Genomic DNA, 21,243 nt, shown 5'->3' on the forward strand with positions numbered 1-21,243 from the left:
TGGTTGTAACAGCTCATAATATATTACGCCGAGTTGATCCCACCAAATACAGAGCATGATTTTGGAACCATGAATAGACGGTTTGGCCGTCGACGTGGAAGCATGGCCGGGATATTCCCAAGTCTTTTTGCGTTTGGGATTATCGTAATGAATCCATTTCTCGTCCCCAGTCACAATACGATGCAGAAATCCCTTCCGTCTTTGCCTTGCAAGCAACTGTTCACAAGCGAACAGACGCCTGTCAATATCTCTTGGTTTCAACTCGTACGGCACCCAATATCCTTGCTTCTGAATCATTCCCATGTCTTTGAGGCGTTTTGAGATTGTTTGTTGAGTCACTCCCAATGATTGTGCCAATTCTTGTTGACTTTGACACGAGTCTTCGTCAAGTAATGCTTCCAAGTTCGCATCTTGGAAAACCTTCTTTCTTCCACCGCTATGTTGGTCTTCGACGTGAAAATCACCGTTCTTGAAGCGCTGAAACCACTCACGACATGTCCTTTCACTAATAGTGGCTTCCCCATAAGTATCTGAGAGCATTCGATGAGCCTCAGCAGCAGATTTCTTCATATTGAAGCAGAAAAGTAAAACCTCCCGCAAATGACGAGAATTTGGCTCGTACACTGACATTTTCAATTGCGAATAACTTTATGATGAAGACACAAATAGACTAATATTTTTATGAGGTTATGTTAACAGGTGCCCAAGGCTCCTGCATGCCCACATGGGGTTATTTATTTCGATCATTACTTACCGCTACATACATCTATTCAAAAACGGCGGAAGCAAAGTTGTACACCTAATACTTTCTTATTTTTATCTTATTTTAATGACTTATTTTCTGTTCAATGTAGATTTTTTTTACTTTAAAAAAGGAAAAAAATGATTCTAATAAGAAAATATCAGGTAAAATCTGGTAAAATCAGAATGGTAAAAGACGGGAAGTTGCCGTGGCAGAAAAGCTAGGAGAAACTTAAAGTTGTTTTTGATTTTGGCGGAAAAGAGTGCCTCATCAAAATTTGCTTTAAAGGGGCTAAACTTCAACAATCTCAAAGTTCCATGTGGTCTTGTACAAAAAAAATGCAAATAGGAAAAGGCAGAAAACCTGTGCCGGCGCAATGGTTCCTCTGGTTTTCCGCTGATCTGGGTACCACAATGCTGGACACATGCAAAAATTAGCAAATTCTAACACTTAGGGCAGGCGAAGTTAGTCCCAAGATGTTGACGAAGTTGGAAAAAAAATGAAAAAACTTACCGCAATTTGGTTTCGCATGAGTGCGCGTATTGGCAAACTCCACTCCATGTTTATCCACACACCAGCACATTCCAATGGCACTATGGCACTGGATCGGTTTGTAGTAGCCTTGACTATCGCATTCTGGCATATATACACCTGGAAGTAACCGAAATTAACTCCCTTTCGATCAACTTTTCATCAACATACCCAACAAATCCGTAGAAATTTTATGTCGCACGGCCGCACACGGCCTCTCAGCCCTCTGGAAACACTTACACCATTCCACAGGAGTCACCACAAGATCCTTATCCAGATCGCATTGCTGTAGGAACGGCTTCAAGCAAACTTCGTTCTGATCGTGCTCCAGATCATACAACTCTTGCAAGGACAACATGGAATCGGAGTTTTCGTCCAGATGCTGGAACATCCATCTCACCTCCCCTTTGCAGGCAATAGGGAAGTGGTCTTTGGATTTGTTTCTTAGACGTCTTCGTTTGGAGGAATCGGCCATCACTACGGAAAACCAGTCCAAGAGGCGGTTGCCCATGGCTTGCATTGCTGTAGAAGAGCATTGTTTCTGCAGAGGCAGAGCAGGGTCGAGACCATTGATGGAATTGCTATAGCCTTTTTCGTCTGTGACCTCGTTGTAGCCTCGGAGTTTGTCTTTGTCGTCGGCGTAAATGTAGTTGTCCTGTGCAAGGGAAAGTTGAGAGTAGTGAACGGAGCATTGGAATGGAAAATACCGGGTGTTGGAGTTTTATTTTATATTCTGGAGATCATTTTTGAATTTGAATTTTTGAACTGAAACTTTGAATACTAGCGAGGAAAGAACACACTCTGCATTAAATGAATTATTTTTAAATTGGCTAGCGCCGTGTGTATGACCACGCCACTGGATGTTTTTAAAGAAAAAAATATATTTTCAAATTTCTATTGCAATTTTAAAGATCGAGTTACATCGCGCTCTTTCAAATTTTTTTTTTTTTTAGTTGATCTATTCAATATTAAAATTCCGTGTTCTACCACTTTTCTAAATAACTTTCAGCGCGCCCGCGACTGGGCCTCTCTGAGATATTTCCTTTATAGACTCCAGCGATCTAAAAACGTCTTCCTAAAGTTCTGAAATATTCCTCTCTCCGACCTATCTAATTATAAAAATTGTGTATAAGAACCTCGATTCCAAATGATTTTCGGTACGCTGCTATTTATTAATAATTAACAGGTATTTTCCAAAATAAATCAATAAATTATGCATTGTTGACCTACAAAAATCTAATGGCGCAGAATGTTTTATTTTATGATCTGACGTGTTTTCTGTGTCGACCTACTGAATAAAATTGCGTTGTTCTCCCGTTCTATCTGATCCCCGCACGCCCCTGTTTTGTTGACTCATGTCGGGTATAATTTCCCAAAAGGATCACCACATTATGAACACATAGAAATTCAGTGGCGTAGGTTTTTAAATGTTTTTGCGATTTAATATTAAAATTGCATGTGTTTGCACCCGTTTTGTAACGACAATCGGTGTGCCCCTATGTGTTTCTCTCTGATGTGATTTGTACGTAACAGCATCTATGTGGTTTCTAACTCGTTTTCGGCACGCCTCTCGCTGTTGACCATTACCAGATGCTATTTCTCAAAAAATCAACATATCATGGGCTATTAATAGTCACACATATAATGGCATAAAACATTTATTCTTATGGTTTTAGCGATTTTATCTTAAAATTGGATGTTTTTGCACCTCGTTTCCAACTGACTTTCGCCACACCCCAGTTTGTTGACTATTGCCAGGGGTATTTTCCCACAAGAATCAACACATTAAGCGATATTGACCTCCAGAAATCCGGTTCTGTGGAATATTTTTCCGAGGCTTTATTTTGTTTAATGATTTTTGTCACAGACAAAAACATTTTAACAATCGTAATTCGAAATATCTTCTACAGGGTGTTTCATTTAAAATGGCATAAGCGATTATTTTCAAAATCAAATTTAAAATCAAAAAAGTTTCAAACAAACGTTGTTTGCTATGAAAGGGGATGTGCAACATAGAAGCAAATTTTTACTCAAGGTCATTTAAAGGACATTCTAAGACAAATTTTGTTTTTGCAAATGGAATACACATTTTTTTTTGGTAAATTTACAAAGAACTTAAAAAATTAAGTGTTCTTTGCTGGAAAAGTTTTTTTCTGAAACTTCTGTTCCAGATATCAACAAAAACTGAAGTGGCACATTTAAAATAACACATGACTTAAATTACAAAAAAAAACTGTAACGGAAAGTAAAAATTCACAGATTTTAAAAATTAACCCAAAATCATAGTAAAAATGATTTTTTAATATTTATAGTACATTCATAATATATTCATCAGGGGCACTCCATACTTGCAAGAAATTCAAAATCGTGAAAATATCAAACAGAGAGGTTGTCGTTTCTCACCCTAAATTTTGAAAATTTTTGAAAACTGAGAAACCAAATACGCCACTGGTTTTCGTGGGCATTTAAATGTCAGAGACGTATCGTAGACTATAAGATATCTGTGTCGTTTGAAAAATATGCCTTTGAAGCCAGTAAAAACAGAGGGGTAGTAGGTAAGACAATCTTCGAGTAGGAACGAACAGCAAAATTAAATTAAATTTTTTTATTAAAAAAATTACTTAAAAAAAATTAAATAGAAATTTAGACTTTAATAGGCCGTGATACTTGAGGAATTCACGTATACAGACTGCTGTAAGGGATCTCTGTAATATGAAAAATTATGATATAGGGACGGTAAAAAGAGGAGCGTATTGGATGCAATTTTGAAACCAATGAGAGGGCAAAATTAAAAAAAAACCTTTTATTTAATATTTGATTTTATTGTATATTTGAGAGATATAAGAGTTTTATGTACTTTGCAAGATATGCATTCTACCTTAATAAAGTTAGGGGCGAACAGACCACAATTTTCAAATAAGAACCAGCAAAAAAATAAAAATTGAGGAGTATATGTAGACTTCGACATAAAACGAAGGACATAAAAAAGTCATGAAAAATATCGCTTACCTTGTTGTACTTAGTGTACTTGATGTATTTGTAGTGCTTATTGTCGTACTTAATATCCTGAGGAACAAACGAGTACACGTCTTTCTTGGCAATAGGTCTCTCAGGTGTCGCTCCACTTATCGACCCTCCAGCCCCAGTTTTATCCAAAGTTGCTTTATACTTGTTCATAAAGTTGTTCAATCTCTCAGATTGCCGCTGCTTCTTCCTTTGTCTGCTGTCAGATTCTCCTAAACAATCACATCGTTTCAGAACTATTCAGAATGCAATTAAAGGGCAAACAACCTTTGCACGGACAAAAGCCCTTGCAAGCCACTTTGATAGTGGTGTGGTGGATGCAGTTATGGTAATCTAAACGGCATAAAGAGCTATAAGTACGATTGTCGGATCCGCATAAGAAGATTGGTTTGACTACTGGACATGGACGGCATCTGCAACAACATTAGGTTCCTTAGCATTTGTGTTGTGTGGTTAATGTGAAACAATAATGGGGTTTTTAGTAATCGGACTGGAATACACTTACACGCTAGAATCACTAATGTCATCTGCAACTTCATCCTCAGCATCATCCTCGGAATCATAGAAAACATCGTCATCTTCCTCGTCATCTTTAGCTTTCGGATCGTCGGTTTTAGTGCTTGATTTAGGGACCACTATGTCCCTGGAATTTATATTTTAGCCTTTTTTATTACGAAGAAGCAGTTTGGAGAAAATCTCTTTGGAAACTCCAATAAATTCCTTACCCATTTTTCTTTAATTCTTTCCTTGAAACGCACACTGCAGTGAACGAGTCCTCGAGCAAACATATTTCTTTCTTCTTGCAGTTCAATGGACGGCATAAATCACCTGCAAAGAAAAAAGTTGCCAGTATTCCTCGTTTCCTGGATATTGTAAATCTCTAATAAGGAGGACGAGTGTGGCACCTTAATCACAGACAAGAGATTCGACGTTGTAACGATTCAACCAAAATTTGATTTATGACTAATCGGAGGATGTTTAATTCATCATGCAAATGAGCATTGAGAAATGAGCTTGACCCATATTCAAACCAGTATAATTTTCTACGACTATCTTGGTGTCTTCTATAGAACAAAACAGCAATAGAAGTACATTAATAACTTCAATTTCCTCTCTGTCTTGAATCGATAACAAGCACCTCCCAATTCATATTTCCAATAGGATTCCTTTTGCATCATGAGCCCATTATTGCGAGGTGTGGCCGACAAAGGCCTCCATTCTGTTGGGACGTAAATTATCCTTGTTTACATTTTAAACCCTAATGGATAGCTCGTCTGGCTGCCATCCCGAGTAAAATCGATCCCTGGAAAGAAGAAGCAGGCCTGCAATAGCAGCAATCCCTTTCTGGTTACCTGCTTGACGTCTTTTAGGGTCTTTTCAGCCCGTCGTCAGCTGAAAATATATATCAGGACGGACCCGGTAATATATTATGGAAAAGCTATCGCAATTTATTGGGTTTCTGTTATATGGGGGAATTTTGAAGTTTTTTGGAGAGCGCTGGAACGGAGGGGCCGCTTTTAGGTGCAATAGAAATAGCGCCACATTGGGACGGCACGTGAGGGACGATTTTAATGTGGCAAAACGGTTAATCGATCTGTTCGGGACATAGATATGGCTGGACGAAAATTTAGCCGTTCAGTTCTCAACAAGCCGCAAACAATTTTCCTCGTTAGTGCCTCAAGGTGTGAGGACAACTTGCAAACCACCGGGTTAGTCTGAGTCTATTTTTTTGTGGCGGTTCTTTTCCTGGATCCCTCAGTTAATCATGAAATTCAGCTGAAGAAATACCTCCTAAATACAAATACAAATCTAATACCCAACATTACAAAAAGGCGATGCGTTATTATCAACCACGTCCAAAATTTCCCTCTTGATTGATTCGATTTTAAATAATTCCACAATTTTTCATCACCGAGATTAGAGTTTCCGGGATATCGATGCCTTTGGAAATTTTCATGCACAAAACCGTTATTTTCAATTCATCAATCAATGAAATCTGGAAGTAAATCCCGGTAATCCCATCCCTATAACCCATCCATCCGGCCACAGAGTCGCTGGACACATTTGGAAAGCAGAAAATGATGCGAAGAAGGACTAAGAGGAAACTGACCAAGGGACTCTAAAAATGGAGAAAACTTTTATGGAATTTGAAATGGAAAGAAGTTCACGCGATGCTGGCAATGAAGAGAACGAGAGATAGAAATAAGGAAACACTCCGTGAGTTGACCCTTAGTGGTGGTGAGTAGCTAGCTAGAAACGGAATTTCTAAGCGTGGTTTAAAAGAACTGTGAATATAATCTGAAATTTGAATGGATCTGAATTATCTCCTTTTCGCCTTTGTTCTTCTCCGTTTGGAAAATCGAGGCACGTAGTGTTTAATATTTTATTCTTTGGTGGGCTTAAAACTAACGTTTACAGCCACAATTCGCTTTCAATAAAAGTGCAAATGATTAACGAACGGTAAACAATGGTTAATGGAAGTAACCTTTCTCACCGATTTCCAAGTTGTTGCCAGGCTCGCTTTTCCTAATTTTTAATGACTGCATTTGACTTGATTAATTGTACCACTAATTAAAACTTCCAACTGTGATAAATCTGATGCGGAAAGTTTGAATAAAATTCGGATTTCTGCATGCCTTTCCAGGTTTTGTTGATTAGTTTCCATCAAGATCCCTCCTCACCTCGCAAAAGCACTCCTGTCTCAGCGCCGAAGTTATTTGGGGATATATTCCGGGTTAAAACCAACCCTCAAAGTTCCGAAGCAATTAAACCCCAAGAAATCCTTCTGGCGCATCTTTGGGAAATAGCTTCGATCCGGCTTAATTATTTTACAATCTAATTGTCGAACTTTTCCCTAATACAGCCGAAGAAACTTCACTCGGGGAGACAACTACCCTCGAACTATTCCACAGCAGTCAACAAGGGGCGCAATTAAACGACCGGTTTTGGAGTGAATTTGATCCATTTATTAAGCTGATGCTGGGTGAATGCATTTAGCGAATTCTGAATTTTTACCTGCAATGCTGAGCTTTAGACTGAAAAATTTTTAGACAAACTGTAAGAGGAATAATTGGCATTCTGCTCGAAGAAAGAGAATAAATAAATCTCCCCCTCGAAGAGTGCTTATCGTGCCGCTAATTCGACCGTTTATGTGCAGCTTTACTAATTAATACGTTAAACAGCCCTCTGAAGGCCGAGAAAGGGTAAAGTCGGAGAGTTTGCGTGCTTAAACGTCGTTTTACCAACTAAAGGTATCTATCTAGTAACCCCATTTGAAAATGGAACAAGCTTTATAGATTTTTTAATAGAGAAAAATGCACTGCTGGCAGCATCTCTGCGTTCCAGGGAAGCGGAGAAAAACGATTTTATTTAGAGAAGCTGAAAGGAAAAGGTGAGTGCTGGAAGAACAGATGTACAGGGCAGTCCACGCAAGATGATCCACTACCTTGTCGCAGAAACCGTAAGGTTTAGAAAAAAAGTTTCACGTAAAAGCTATTCGGTTTTTCATGGATTTTGATTTTTTAATGTTTTCGAAGATACGGTCACTAATTCTGCTTTTCATTATAAGTACTTTCTGTTGTTACAAAATATGAAAAATATTTTGCAGTTTTTGAGTCCATTAAATTTGAAATAAACCGTCGAAGGAAAAATAAGCTTCTGAAAGTTCTCGATAAATTCGCAAAGTATTAACTGTATCATCTGAAAATTTGTCCAATTAAAAACCGAGGGTGGTTCTACTAGAGTATATTTTTAATTCTCGAGAAATTTTATACAGGGTGTGAAAAAAAATCCAAATTTTCCACATTTTAAGTGCGACAAACTCGGTTGTTTTAATGGGACACCGAGTTTTTTTTTTTGAAAACGAATTTTTTTAATTCCCTTTCAAATGATAAATATATTAAGTATATGTTTGTTATATATCTAAACCGAAGAGATCTTACATACTTAGCAAATTAATATTATTATTCACCATTTTTCCTAGTTAAATTAATAACTACATATTTATCGTTAAATTAATTTACAATTATACAATTCTATTCTTTAACTACACTATAGATTGATATATTACTAATAAGTTCTCAGATAAATACATAATATTACTTATAATTAATACCCCTGACAATATATTGGGTATTCCATTAAAAAAATGTGTTACGGTTTTTTGGAGCACCCTGTAACTTTGAAAATTAAAAAAATAAAAATTTATGAAAAACTGAGTAACTTTTATATTCAACTTTTTTCTGAACCTTACGATTTTTGAGATAAGACAGTGGACTGTCTTACGTGGACCACCCTGTACATCTATCTATAGCGAGATTCGCAATATAGTCAGTTAGTAGTAAGAAGAGGTCAATAGTAATAGTTAATAGAGGAAGTCTACTCAATTCGATTCTCAGGTAAAGGGATTTCGATTGAGAACTTTTGTTGGCTTTTGAAGGCTCTTGTTCAGAGTCATTATCACCATCTATCTACTAATTCCTGAATTAAAAAAAAATCAGTTTATTAATATATCCAGATTTTGCTTAAAAAATATAAACCAGCAGAAAATTCAAGAGCTGAGCTCGCAAAACTTAATTTTAGTTCAAATTGCTAAAAACTTCTTAAATTTTTAACCAAAACTGTGGTACTTTCCATCTAACAACTAAATCAAGAAAAATTCCCATTCCGAAAGAAGAGTTTTCAAAATATCCGTCAACGACGAAAAGCCAGATTCTACTTGAAAAACTCGCGATTAAGGGACGGGTTCTGGTTTAGTCAAGAAAATTTAAAGAACTAAAAAAGGTACCATGTGACAATGGCTACCCAAATATCACTTGTGTTGCCCAACCGTGACTATTTCCTTAAGCTTGGAACACAGTCTTGTAGTTATTCCACAAACATAAATAAAAATTTCACAATTTGGCAACGACCCATGATGGTGTCAGGCAATTAGGGGCCCACTAGAAGAACAAAAATACAGTGCAATTTTGTCATTTTAAATCATTTCGTTAGGTGTAAGAATGTCTGTTTTGGAGTATATTTATAGAGGAGTCACAGCTTTCCATTATCTTTTCTTCTTCCTTTCACGCTTTCATGCACGTCATGGATGAAACTACCAACAACTCACATTTTCATGTTGGAATTCATGTTTACCCTTGTGAAAATTAAATTTCTATGCCGCCTCCCTCCTTCATAAACCGTCCATCATAGAGCCACAATTCAAGAACGACAATTAACCCACTAACACTATTCCGGCATTACATAAAAAAAGGATTAGGTAGCTCGTAAATTATCCAGACCATCCAACCATGGGGCGATCGATTCATTAATTAATTAATTTTGACAGTTTCCCATTAAATGGAGGTAAACTTAATCAAAAACGGCATGCACTCTATCTGTCAGGTTCAGAAACAGATTTTTCCTAGCAAAATGGCTCTTTAGAGGCTCAAAACTGGGAGTTTCCATGTGTTATTCAAATTGGAAATTTCAACGCGGTTAAATTGGTCAGTTGTGTATATTATAGGTAGTATTCGTGTTTCAGTACCTGCCTACGTTTTCTTTTAATAGAAAATCAATGACCTAGTAGTTTTGAAGCCCTTGAAGGAGGGAATCCTCGCAGGCAAGGTTACTACATTAATTAGATCAATTAATTAAGTACATAGCAATACTTACTTGATGGATCGTGAATCCAGCGCTTTTTTTCTCCAGATTTTACAGTCTTGGTCTCATCCTGGAAGAAAAATATCTCGGTTAATGAAGTAAAATATGCATTCTCCAAGGGAGTTAATTAAAGGAAAAGAAATTGCCATTAAAAGTTCATAATCGCATTCAACTCTATTACCGCTAATTAAACACTAATTCAAGCTTTGGGATTGTTCTTACATTTTTAACACGGCAAGAAAGCTAAAGTTGGGTTTAAGTTGGGAACGTTTTGTTATTCAATGCAAATTTGGTGATAAAATCCGCAACATAATTGACGTCAGCCCCCTTTTACTCAGGTTCATGGTGAGCACAACTTTTCGGAAATGCTTACTCATTGTTGAAATAATTCACCATGTCAATTTCGACAGTATAAAAGGGGCGCAGTTATTCATACAGTGTGTCTACTTAAGCTGGAATCATACGGGAAACTTCTTTAATAATAATTTTACGAAAAAAGTTATTCTTCATAAAAAGTTCTGCGGGGTCTTAAACCTAAAATGAAAGAATCAACTGTTTAGAGTCGTATACCAACATTCTTAAAAATATGAATTTTGCTCAAAAAAATTTTATTTTCAGTTCCAACAATGCACACTTATCTCTTGTTTATTGAAAACATGATAACTTTTCATCTCTTAATTTGTTTTCATAACAATTGCGCAATTTAAATAGATAATTAACGCATAACAATAATTTATTTTACTAATAGAAAAAGACAAAGAGTTAATAATTCGTGCAACTATGTAGGATTATTTACTCTAGATTTAAGTAATTTCACTAGCGTCTCTCTTTCAAAATGTTTCAACGTCTTTGACAGTAAAGTATGATATGTGTTAGAATATTTAACCGTTACAAGAACGTCAGCAAATCTGGTTCGAATAAGACGGTGCCTCATGCCACAGTTAGCTCTTAGAGAATACCTTCAAAATATTTTCAAAGCAAGAGTGATTCACAGACGTTCAAATATTTTTTGGCCTGCTAAACCTCCTGACTTACCTCCTATGGATTATTTCTTATGAGGTTACTTAAAACAGAAAATCTACCAATACAAGCCGTTTCATGATGTTGATCTTTTAGAGAGGATCATTTCGGGAGATGTCAGGAAATTACTCCAAATATGATAGTGAATGTATTAAGGAAATTTAGCAAAAGAACGGTTAAATGTTTCGAAAAAGAGGATGGCTATGTTGAGACACAAAGTTGTCATGTTTTCAATAAACAAAAAAAGATAAATGCGCATTGTTGAAACTGACAATAATAAAATTTTCTTGAGCCAAATTCATATTTTTAAGAAATTTGGTGTACGACTTCAAAAATGTGACGTCTGATTATTTCATTTCAGATTTAAGGCTATGCAGAACTTTTTATAAAGAATAACTTTTTTATAAAATTACTAATAAAAAAGTGCCCCATATTGTTCCAACTTAAGTATACGCACTGTATATTCATATTTTCTGCTTTCCATTTTGCCCTTAGAAGAGGTACTCATAAAAAATATGATAACCTGGCACTATTCTCTTGTTTCGGAATATTGCTGCAATTTACCTGAAAATGTTCTTCAAGTTAACGGATTTAAAAAAAACTAGCACGAATATATAACAGCAACAGCTAGCGATAGATATTTATATGAAGAAGGGGAATCTAAAATGAACTTAAAATCTCATTAGGTGCGCTTCTGATTTTTAAGTAATAAAATGCCAAATTTACCCGGTGTTAGTAGAGATTTAATGCCCATATGTCACAACATAAACAGTTGCAAAGCACTTCACTTTTTAAATATAAAAAATTCCAAAAATCTCTCATGACTCAATTCAAGAACTTTATAAAATAATTTGCAAATCTCACTAGTTGCGCTTCGATTTATCAAACAATTAAAATATAAAATTCTTGGATTTAGTAGAAACTCAACGTACAATTCAGTATCGTTAGTAATCGCATACTTCTTTTTTAAAATATACACTAATTCTAACAAAATCTTATGAGCCATATCAAGTTTTTCTCAAATTTTTTATAAATCTCGTCAGTTACGCCTCTGCTTTTTGAGTAATAAAATTTTCAAGTTTTCCCAGAGTTCGTTACTCAACGCCAATGTCTTAGGTGATAAACAGTGGAGAAATGCGCCGTTTTTTAAATATAAAAATATTTAAAAAACCTTGTGACATATTTCTAAATTTTTGCTATAATAATTTATGTATCTAATCTGTTACGTCTGTGATTTTAGGTTATTACCAAAATTTTTTTTGGGTATAAACGAAACCGTAAATAAAAAAATCGCATTAAAATCAAATTCTACAAACTGAAAACAGAATCAGAATTGAGAAAAGAAAATTCCCATAACCTGAAAGAAACTGTGACAGTTTGACAACCCCCAATGAATTTTGACAATTAGTGTCAAGTGACTAGCAGCCGAGCTTACCCGCCAATGTTGTCATTTAGCTTAGAGAGTGTATGTCCAAAACTAAAATTCCGGTTAAATGAAAAACACTACAGATTGCTACAGGTTCTTTTCCGGTTGAATATAATATTGGATCATTTTCAACCAATTTTTTTGACTTATAAGTACGCTTGGAGAGGATTTAGTATAGGAATGTTTCCTACATTGAAATTCCTGTACAAAAGTAAGGCATAAAACATCTTCAACTCCAAAACATCTGCAATTTGGCAACATAGGGGGAGTAAACTTCAACAACAGTAAATTTTATGTCACGTCCCTTGAAGGTAGAATTATTTTAAAAGAAAACAGCGACGCCTGGTTATCATTTTATTTAGAACCTTTTTAATTCATAAAAATGCGACATATTTACAGCCATTTGTACCGCGTTAACATTAAATTCACTGAGCTAGGCCAAGCTTAAGATGATGGATAATATGCATGATAAATAAAAACGGTATCTAAGTTGTCAAGTTAACCCAGCTCATTGTTGAACGGTAAACATACAGGGTGTTATTTAAATACTTGGTCATATTTCAAGGGGCGATTCTTTGAGTGACTTTAGGAAGAAATGTTTATATAAACATAGGTCCGGTAATGCTTTGTTTTCAAGATACTGGGTGTTAAACTTTTTTAAAAAGTCGTTAAATATTAAAAAAAAACTAGTAAATAACAATAAAACGCAAATTAATATGACATTGAAACTTAGCGACAGTTTTCAATGTAGTACAAAGGAATATTTTAAGTTAGAAATTGTTTGTCTTCTTTTGCTAATCGCGTGACTAAGAGTAACGCAGGAAATTTTAAAAAAATCAAAAACGCTTTGTTAAAACTACACTTAAACAAATGGTATGCAATTTTTTAAAGTAAAAAAACATTTAACAATAGGTAACATGAAACTTACAATAGTTGCTGAAAATGTTCTCCTTCGACTTCGATGCAAACATTAACTCATCTTAACATCGATTGCCGAACACGATGAAATATTCCCGCCGCACATCCTATCTGATTACATGAATCTCGTATTCGTTGGATTAATGGTTCTTGAGTGTTGACCGCAGTTCTATAAACAAAGGACTTACATGCTCCCAAAGGGAAAAATCTAATGGATTTAAATCTGGTGACCTGGGTGGCCATGACTGTGCTTAATGCGAAAAAATATAAAAATTTTAAGTCAGTGGCGCATAAATAACAGTAATAACCGTAAAACACTATTACATTTCAACAAAATCGACTAAGCTTTTTACGAAAAAACGATTAAAAAAAAGTTTAACACTGTGTCTTGAAAACGAAGCATTGCCGGATCTACGTTCATATCAACTTTTCATCTTAGAATAACTCAAAGAATCGCCCCTTGAAGATTGGCCGCGTACTTAAATAAAACCCTGTATATTAGTGGAAATGGTGCTGAGTCTTGAAGTCTTTATTTTCTTCTTTACTAATGGCCTATATGCAGCATTTTACATCAGTTTCCACATCTATAAATGTTTAGATCCTTCGCTACGTATAAGTGATCATGAAAGCAATTGCATGGAAACGAGAGCTCTATGCTCTGCTAGTTTTCATGTGTCTCTTGCAGTTTATGAAGAAAATAATTGCAAGGAGATCCTTCAGACTGGAAAATCTCATTCAATTTGGCAGTGTGGGGAGACGTAATTTGATGTAACTTAGAATCATGTTTATCTCAATATAAAAGAGCGACGCTTTGTTGCCACTTCGTTGGGAGTTCTTTTGAGTAATTTTTAAAACTTTAAGCGACTGAAAAATCTCGGTTAAACTCCAAATACTAAAGATATTGAGGGCCGAATTCTTTTCCGGGCATATGGGCGCCTTCCATCAAGTCCCATCTCCCGTCTGCAACACTTTCACTCCTTCACCGCAAGATCTTGTCTTCATTCAGCAGTTGTGTCGCTCTTCCGGTTGTCTTCTCAAACTCAACTTTGGTACATTTCCAACGGCTCAAGTAAGAACGTCGATTGAAGCCGACATGAGACAGAACTGCAGGGAAGTGTTCTTCTTCATTCGCGCCTTGATCTCTTTTTTAGTGATATCGACAGAGCTTTTGACTGGTGATGAACCTTGGATGTTGTTTTTCTAATTCTTTGCCATCAGCAGGCATCGAATCTCCGATGATTCTTAGCGACCTCATTCCAAGTAAATTAATCACAAACATAAAGCGAATTTAGCCATTACTCAAAAGATCTGTGGCCGTTGGAAAGAGTCACCACTGGCCCAATTTCCTCACGTCAAATGGCCCTAATAAATCTTCAGATCTTGTCTTTAGTAATATGGAGGAAGTGTTATTTCTTTTCGAGATAGTTCTGAATTATTTGCCGCTTTTTCCACTCGGACAAATTTATGAGGCAAAACGAGCAAAAAACGATGCTTGCAAGGATTGGGTTAAAATGCACGTATAAATCTTTGATCTGGAAAAGAATCGAAGGTTGGCACCTGACAAATCGTCGAGCATCCGGTTTCTTTTATTGCCCTAATACCTAGCTGGGATGGCCTGGATTTGCTCCCTCCGGCACCATTGAGAAATTTAATAGCAACAACAAAGAACAAATTAACTCGAATTCGGTCATAAATAAGGCCCGAGATACCTACAATTTGCATATTTTCGAGCTGTTATACACCACAAGTAGGGAAATAAAGGACAGTCTCGTTAACGAATATAATTTATGGCGGAATTTTCTCCTTAAGGAAGAAAAATGGAGGGTTTAAATTTGTTGCATACATGCAGTCCTCGCTTAACTCAAAACTTCCTTTCAAGGGGGAAAATCTTTCTGATGAAGGGAATTTAAAAAGGGTTCTTTAAGACTTCCTCAGGGAGCTCGATCCTATTTCACGCTCTTCGATGCACTTCCAAAGGAGTTTTTACATTTCTCCGTGTGCAATTACTCTGAGCAGACACCGTGTAAAAAATCGTATTATTCTTAAGTAGATTTCTTTGGAATGGGTGAACTTAAACCAGATTTCAGACGCCTCGGAACGAAAGGGCTCGCCCTCATAAAGCGGACAATGATGCTCGAGAATGCAACTCTTTTACGGAAGCAAACTCCTCGGGGCACAGTGCATAGACACTTCTTTCGAACTTTTATTCTGCCACTTAAGTACTTAAGAAAATACTTGTGTTTTATTAGATTGAGTTTGTCGGACGAGCCCTCGGGGAGGAACTTTTCTATAACCGTTTACAGAGTTTAATCGACGGAGAACTTTCAATAAAAGTGAATTGGGAGTTTTTCGATGTAAATGTAGGTAAATGTTAAAATCATAGAAATCCACTGACGAGTCGGTACAGTTTCTCTGATGATGACCAGCTTTAGAACAGAAGTAAGCTATTCTAAACTGCAATATCTCAGGAACCTTAGAAGTTTTAATGTACAGGGCGTTCCTAAATATCATGTACATACGCAAGGAGGTAATTCTTTAGCCGATTTCGTGACTAAAAGTCCATATAAACATAGGCCTGCAAACGCTTCGTTACCTATCATCAGGGTGTTCAAATTTCGAAAATTTTTCTTTACAGCTCCCGCAGTTTTTGAGATATTTAGCTGAAATTTGGAATGCAGTTTACGCTGTAGGATTTACATCATTAGACACACCAAGTGGTTTTGATAGTAGACAGGGTGATATTTTTTCAGGCGTCCTTTTCTCCCCTGCACGTTTCCGCGCAGCACCGCTGATAGATTCTAAAATACAAAATTACTTTTTTCTTTTAGAAAATTTTTGGTCTCTCGTACTTTTTTCGTATCTGCATCGGCATCCTCTCCCGAATCAAGACTGTTTTCGAACATCTTCATAGCATTTTCTGGTATCATGGATTCCTGACGTGTTCTAGAGCAGAGCGGACCGCTCTAACTTAAGAATATTCTGGCCTGTTTCAGACCGCACTGGTTCTTGCCAGATTTTAGAACAGCGGAGAGTACTTATCTCTGTTGAACTGAGAAAATTGTCGGATGTTATTGATCCATTTTCAAAATTCTCCCCTGCAACGCCATTCCTACATTAAGAACCTTTCCACCCTCGTCTGTTTACCTCTATGGATTCCTGATGATCTCTAGAGAAGACAAGAACTTTTTTACTTAGTTGTGGACGTTTTGAATAATTTTCACCCTTCCTGAGGAAAAAGAAAAGGCAGTGGAAATACTCGGTTCCGGATCGGAACAAAATGGTTAGCAGACGAAGAAAACTATTGTTACAATAATCTAATTTCAAGATTTAAAGCATTTAATGGCGTTAAGAATTTCTCTCGATCTCGATAAAACCACATTCCTTGATAACACAGAGCAATCAAAATCGACTTTAAAATGGGGTAAATGAAAATTTCAGCGGAACGAACAGAACGAATAAAATTTACATGCAAATTACATTGCAATACTCCTTCAGGTTTCTTCTCGTATTGGAAGTGTTCAGTCATTACAGAAACTCTTTGATGTGAAGAAGCGTGATATTAAAATTTTGAATATGAATCATCGGGAAATCGATGTAAACAAAAATTTACTTGTAAAGACGGCAGCAATCTTTACATAATATAATGCCTTTATTACATGCTCCAATACACCCGCCTACAAGTGAGCGCCTTTAGTTACACTCTCTCGGGGAAAACAGGACACCTAATTGGTAATTACAGGGCTGATGTCGCTTTCTATTTATACGAAAAATTTGAAACTGCAGATGTGTACGATTCAAGGCGTAAAATCTTGGATACACCCTGATTAAGGCGAAAAGGTGCTTTTGGGGGGTCATCAGAGGTGACTGTCGCAGGAAATTTAAACGCCATCAATCGATGATGGTTTGCCAAAAACCCTAACTAAGCACGTTTTAGGGCTCAAACCTTAGATTTTAACCCCCGTCGTGTAAACATGTCCCGGCTGCAAACCTCCTCCCTCCATTTATCTCCCTCTTTGATCCACATTTTTTATCCACTCACATCGCTCGCTTTTTTTTATGGGAAATGAGATAAAATGCTTTTTTTCTTCCAGTTCGCTTTAGAGGATTTTTCTTTAATGTCTTACTATCTCAGTATCATTAACTTGGATAATGACGGTTTTTAGTCAGATTAAACTCGTAGTAAATTTTAAGGTCAACTTCAAGCAATGTGAATTAGAACTTACTGAAAATCTCTGATCAATCTGGCAAGCGGTATCTACACAGATGACAGTACTTCTGCCAAAAGTGTCACATCCAGCTTTAGAAACAAATGCTAGGAGAAGCGTTGCAATGTTCTTGATTTGTCCAAATTCGAGTATGCGCGGTATCCCCCAAATTAAACACTACCGAAACAGAGGGTGCTGTGGAGTTGCTCACGTAATATGCATGTGTCATATTTGAACTAACTGCCATTAACTGACAGGTCAATAGTACGCTGCAGTTAAATTTAATTTTAAAATGGTTCTAACAACGAAAGAAAGAGTGTTTCGGGTGGAGTTCCGCTCACACGGAAATGGCCGCGATGATGGTCCAAGCTTACAACAGGTATCAATACAATATCGACAAAAGTTTAATAAAGAAACCCCCAGTAAAAGCGTGATATTAGCTGTTGTTGAAAAATTTCGTCGCATTAGTAGTGTATTGTGTCAAAGTAAAGGTTCTTCAGGTTGTCGAAAAACAGTGTGTACTAACGAAAGCTAAGGACGTGTTTTTGATCTAGTTGTGCAATCACCTCAAAAAGGTCTTGTAAAAACTGCATGTAAACTGAACATCCGTCTACGCGTCGAATGTTCAAATCAATTAATGGTTACTTTACTGTATTCAAGTCGGACAACGACTACGCGCTGCGAACAAACGCGCAAGAGAAATTTACTATGGCCGCATGTTGAGCTTAATTTACGAGGATTCGGAACTCTTGAAAAACATATGGTTTTCAGATGAGAGTAACGTTCACCTTAATGGCTATATTAATCGACAAACCACCAGATTCCTTGAATTTGAACGTCCTAAGAATTTTGGCTGTGCACGAAATCTAGAGGTGCGCACACAATGGTTTTAAACAATATGGTGCAACGAGCTGCGCGCACCGTAGACTTACTCCGTCAGTGTTTTGATAATAAAATAATTTCCCAGAGAACAGACTTCGAATGTCCTCCTCATTCACCTGATCTGAAGCCACCTGGTGCATACCTTTGGGGCATAATGAAAGACAAAATATTTCATTTCGAAAATCCGTCGGAGAATATAGCAGAACTACCAGAAAGAATTAAACAAATTTCAGCCGTTACATCAACCACTTTTTATAAATATGTTTAGTGACTTAAAAGATCGATATGAAGCTTCGAAATGGTGAAGGTTAAAATCACATCATTAAAAAGATTTAAAAACAAATCTAATTTTTATTTTCGGTACTATTTATTTTGGCGGATGTTGTACTTAGAATAAAATACTGAGTGACGTTTGAGAATTTGTAATTCACTGAATTCTGAATTTAACTTTCGTTTGCGTACATTGTAACCATGTAAGCTGGAGAAAAAAACTTATGAACTAGTGCATATTCCCCAGTGTTTAAATATGTATTATATGTAATTTCATCATCATGATCGTCATCATCAATCATTATCATCATTAATCATAATCATCATGATCGCCATCATCAATCATTATCATCATTAATCATAATCATCATGATCAATTATTATAATTGTCAATCAATCATCATCAATCATAATCAGTGATGGGAATGTATCGTTTGCCTAAGCAACCTTGCCAGAACGTCAATATTTAAAAGTTTAGTCATTTACATTATCACACACATTATCACACGTTTATACGGAGACGCTACTTTGCTGATCTCTCAGATCAGATATCAGAAAAAGACGGATGTAGGGCTTTGATAGATAAAAGAAGTATATCGCCTTAAATTGTGTAGAGTAACATTGCCACGTGGAGAATAAATGTTCAATTTCGGGCAAACATTCTGTAATTTAATGGAAAGTGAGTAATGGAAGGTGATCGAAGTGTGTCTATGTTTTCTCCGTTCCTGTGGGCAGTCAATTTTCTTGGGAATTTAGAGTTTCCTTGCGTCATCAAATTTGACCACTGGACCAATCAAGTTGCAAATTTCATTTTCATTTTGATTTCAAAAAATCACTACATAACGATATATTTTTAATTAACGTTTAAAAGGAATTTTAGGTTATTTTTTATAGGAAAAGACCGGGATCATCGGCAACTCGAGTGCAAAAAAGTCAATATATAAGACTTTTACTGCAGCTTAAAAGATCATAACTTGATTGGCTGAAAACCTGAAACGTAACGAGCTGAAATTTGAAAATAATCGCTATATTGTCTTAATAATATTATTAAAACGAACATTTTATGCATAAGGAAGTGTTAAATTCCTTAGTAAAACACAACAATGGATGCTTTAGTTGTTTTAAAATCCAAGACGAAACCATCCAATGTTTGAAGATATGCCCTGAATATTTTATTACTTTCCGTAGTAGCATTAGAGCACTTTTTACCTGAAAAATGAAAGTTTTCCACCACCGGTTTTGGCGAAAGCAACATGTTTAACTTCTCATTAAACTAGGAAAAATGACATCGGGAATGACTGAAAACCAGGGGCGGAACAGATAAAATTTCCAAAATAGACTTTATTATAAATATTGTGTTAGTCATTCTAACAGGATTTAGAGGCAATTTTTCACGTGAAATAGAAGTGCTCCGGAATGGTTTCTGTCATAAGAACCTCGTTTTAGCTCTATGTTAAAGTAAAATAATTGACATTGAAATCGTCTGTAAACCAGAAGCGTAGATGATCGATATTCTCTGGTAATTTTAGGAAAGAATTTTTCAATTATTTGAACTTGAAAGCTTTCGACATTGGTTTAGCAACGGAAGGGCAGTTCTAGTTTCTTATCAACTTAAGTAAAATTACAGTAAAACTGTCTTAAAATCAAAAAGCGTAAGCTGATTCAACCCAAACAAAATAGCTAAATATTCATTCTAAATACAACCCTCAAGGTCCAATTTCTTATACTACGGCTCCGACACTGGTTTTCCCACGGAAGATCATGTCCTAGTTTGTTATTAAAGCAGTAAAACCTCCATTGATAACGTCTTAAAACCAGAAGTGCAGCACAACAAAATTACTAAGTACTCATCACATATTCTGTGCAGAATTTCCCAGTAAATTTTTAACCCAAAATTGAAATCTTTCGACATTGGTTTTTGATCCGCTTTAACTCTTATAATGTAGGGATCTTTGACAAAGAGTTTGGTAGAACGCCAGAAATGTAACAGTCCCATATTTAATTATAATATTTTGTTAGTTAGAAATTTAAGCAACATTTTCTATTTATGTTTAATCGGCAAATATCAGTCATCTAACAATTTCGTTGTGGATTTTGGGAAAGATTGCATCTCTAGAGTTGTAAGTAAAAAGTTTTTTGGAGAAAAGTAAGAGGGAAAAAGTATTTAAAAAAATAATAAATAATGAAAAAATAATAAATAACGAAAAAAATAATAAAAATAAGAGGGAAAGAACAAGAATAATAAAGACAAATAACAAGACCTACTACCTGGAAGAAAATATTCCTGTGTTTTTCTAGGTATTGTGTTGCTAGCTAGCTGCTAACATGCGAATTATATTTTGTTGAGGTATAAAGAGTAGAAACATTTAAATTTGTCCTGGCACAAAACGAACCCACAAAAAATGATTTCTAGAAACGCCTGGAAAATGGGGAATTTCATATGTCAAATATATGACAGCATGCCTTTGACAGTTGTCACCTAATTTAATGGAACGACGCTTGCCAGTGCTGCTTACTTTAACCTACCGTGGAGTCAGTAGTAGTTAGTTAGTCGAGGTTAGCAGTTAATTATTGCGGTTCGTTCT

General features: G+C 36.0%; 1 protein-coding gene across 1 annotated transcript in view; it reads right to left on the reverse strand.

The window, feature by feature from the left end:
- Nucleotides 1–21,243, reverse strand: part of Cow (Proteoglycan Cow) — a 58,296-nt gene that overhangs the window by 9,319 nt on the left and 27,734 nt on the right. Inside the window, exons 2-8 of the mRNA XM_066397404.1 lie at nucleotides 9,950–10,007; nucleotides 5,023–5,125; nucleotides 4,803–4,940; nucleotides 4,565–4,710; nucleotides 4,283–4,509; nucleotides 1,445–1,928; nucleotides 1,256–1,393 (exon numbers count right to left, since the gene is read on the reverse strand). Of these exons, the coding sequence (XP_066253501.1) occupies nucleotides 1,256–1,393; nucleotides 1,445–1,928; nucleotides 4,283–4,509; nucleotides 4,565–4,710; nucleotides 4,803–4,940; nucleotides 5,023–5,125; nucleotides 9,950–10,007 (1,294 nt within the window). The remainder of the gene's footprint in view (nucleotides 1–1,255; nucleotides 1,394–1,444; nucleotides 1,929–4,282; nucleotides 4,510–4,564; nucleotides 4,711–4,802; nucleotides 4,941–5,022; nucleotides 5,126–9,949; nucleotides 10,008–21,243) is intronic.

This window comes from Euwallacea similis, chromosome 15, assembly GCF_039881205.1.
Source record: "Euwallacea similis isolate ESF13 chromosome 15, ESF131.1, whole genome shotgun sequence".
NCBI lineage: Eukaryota > Metazoa > Arthropoda > Insecta > Coleoptera > Curculionidae > Euwallacea > Euwallacea similis.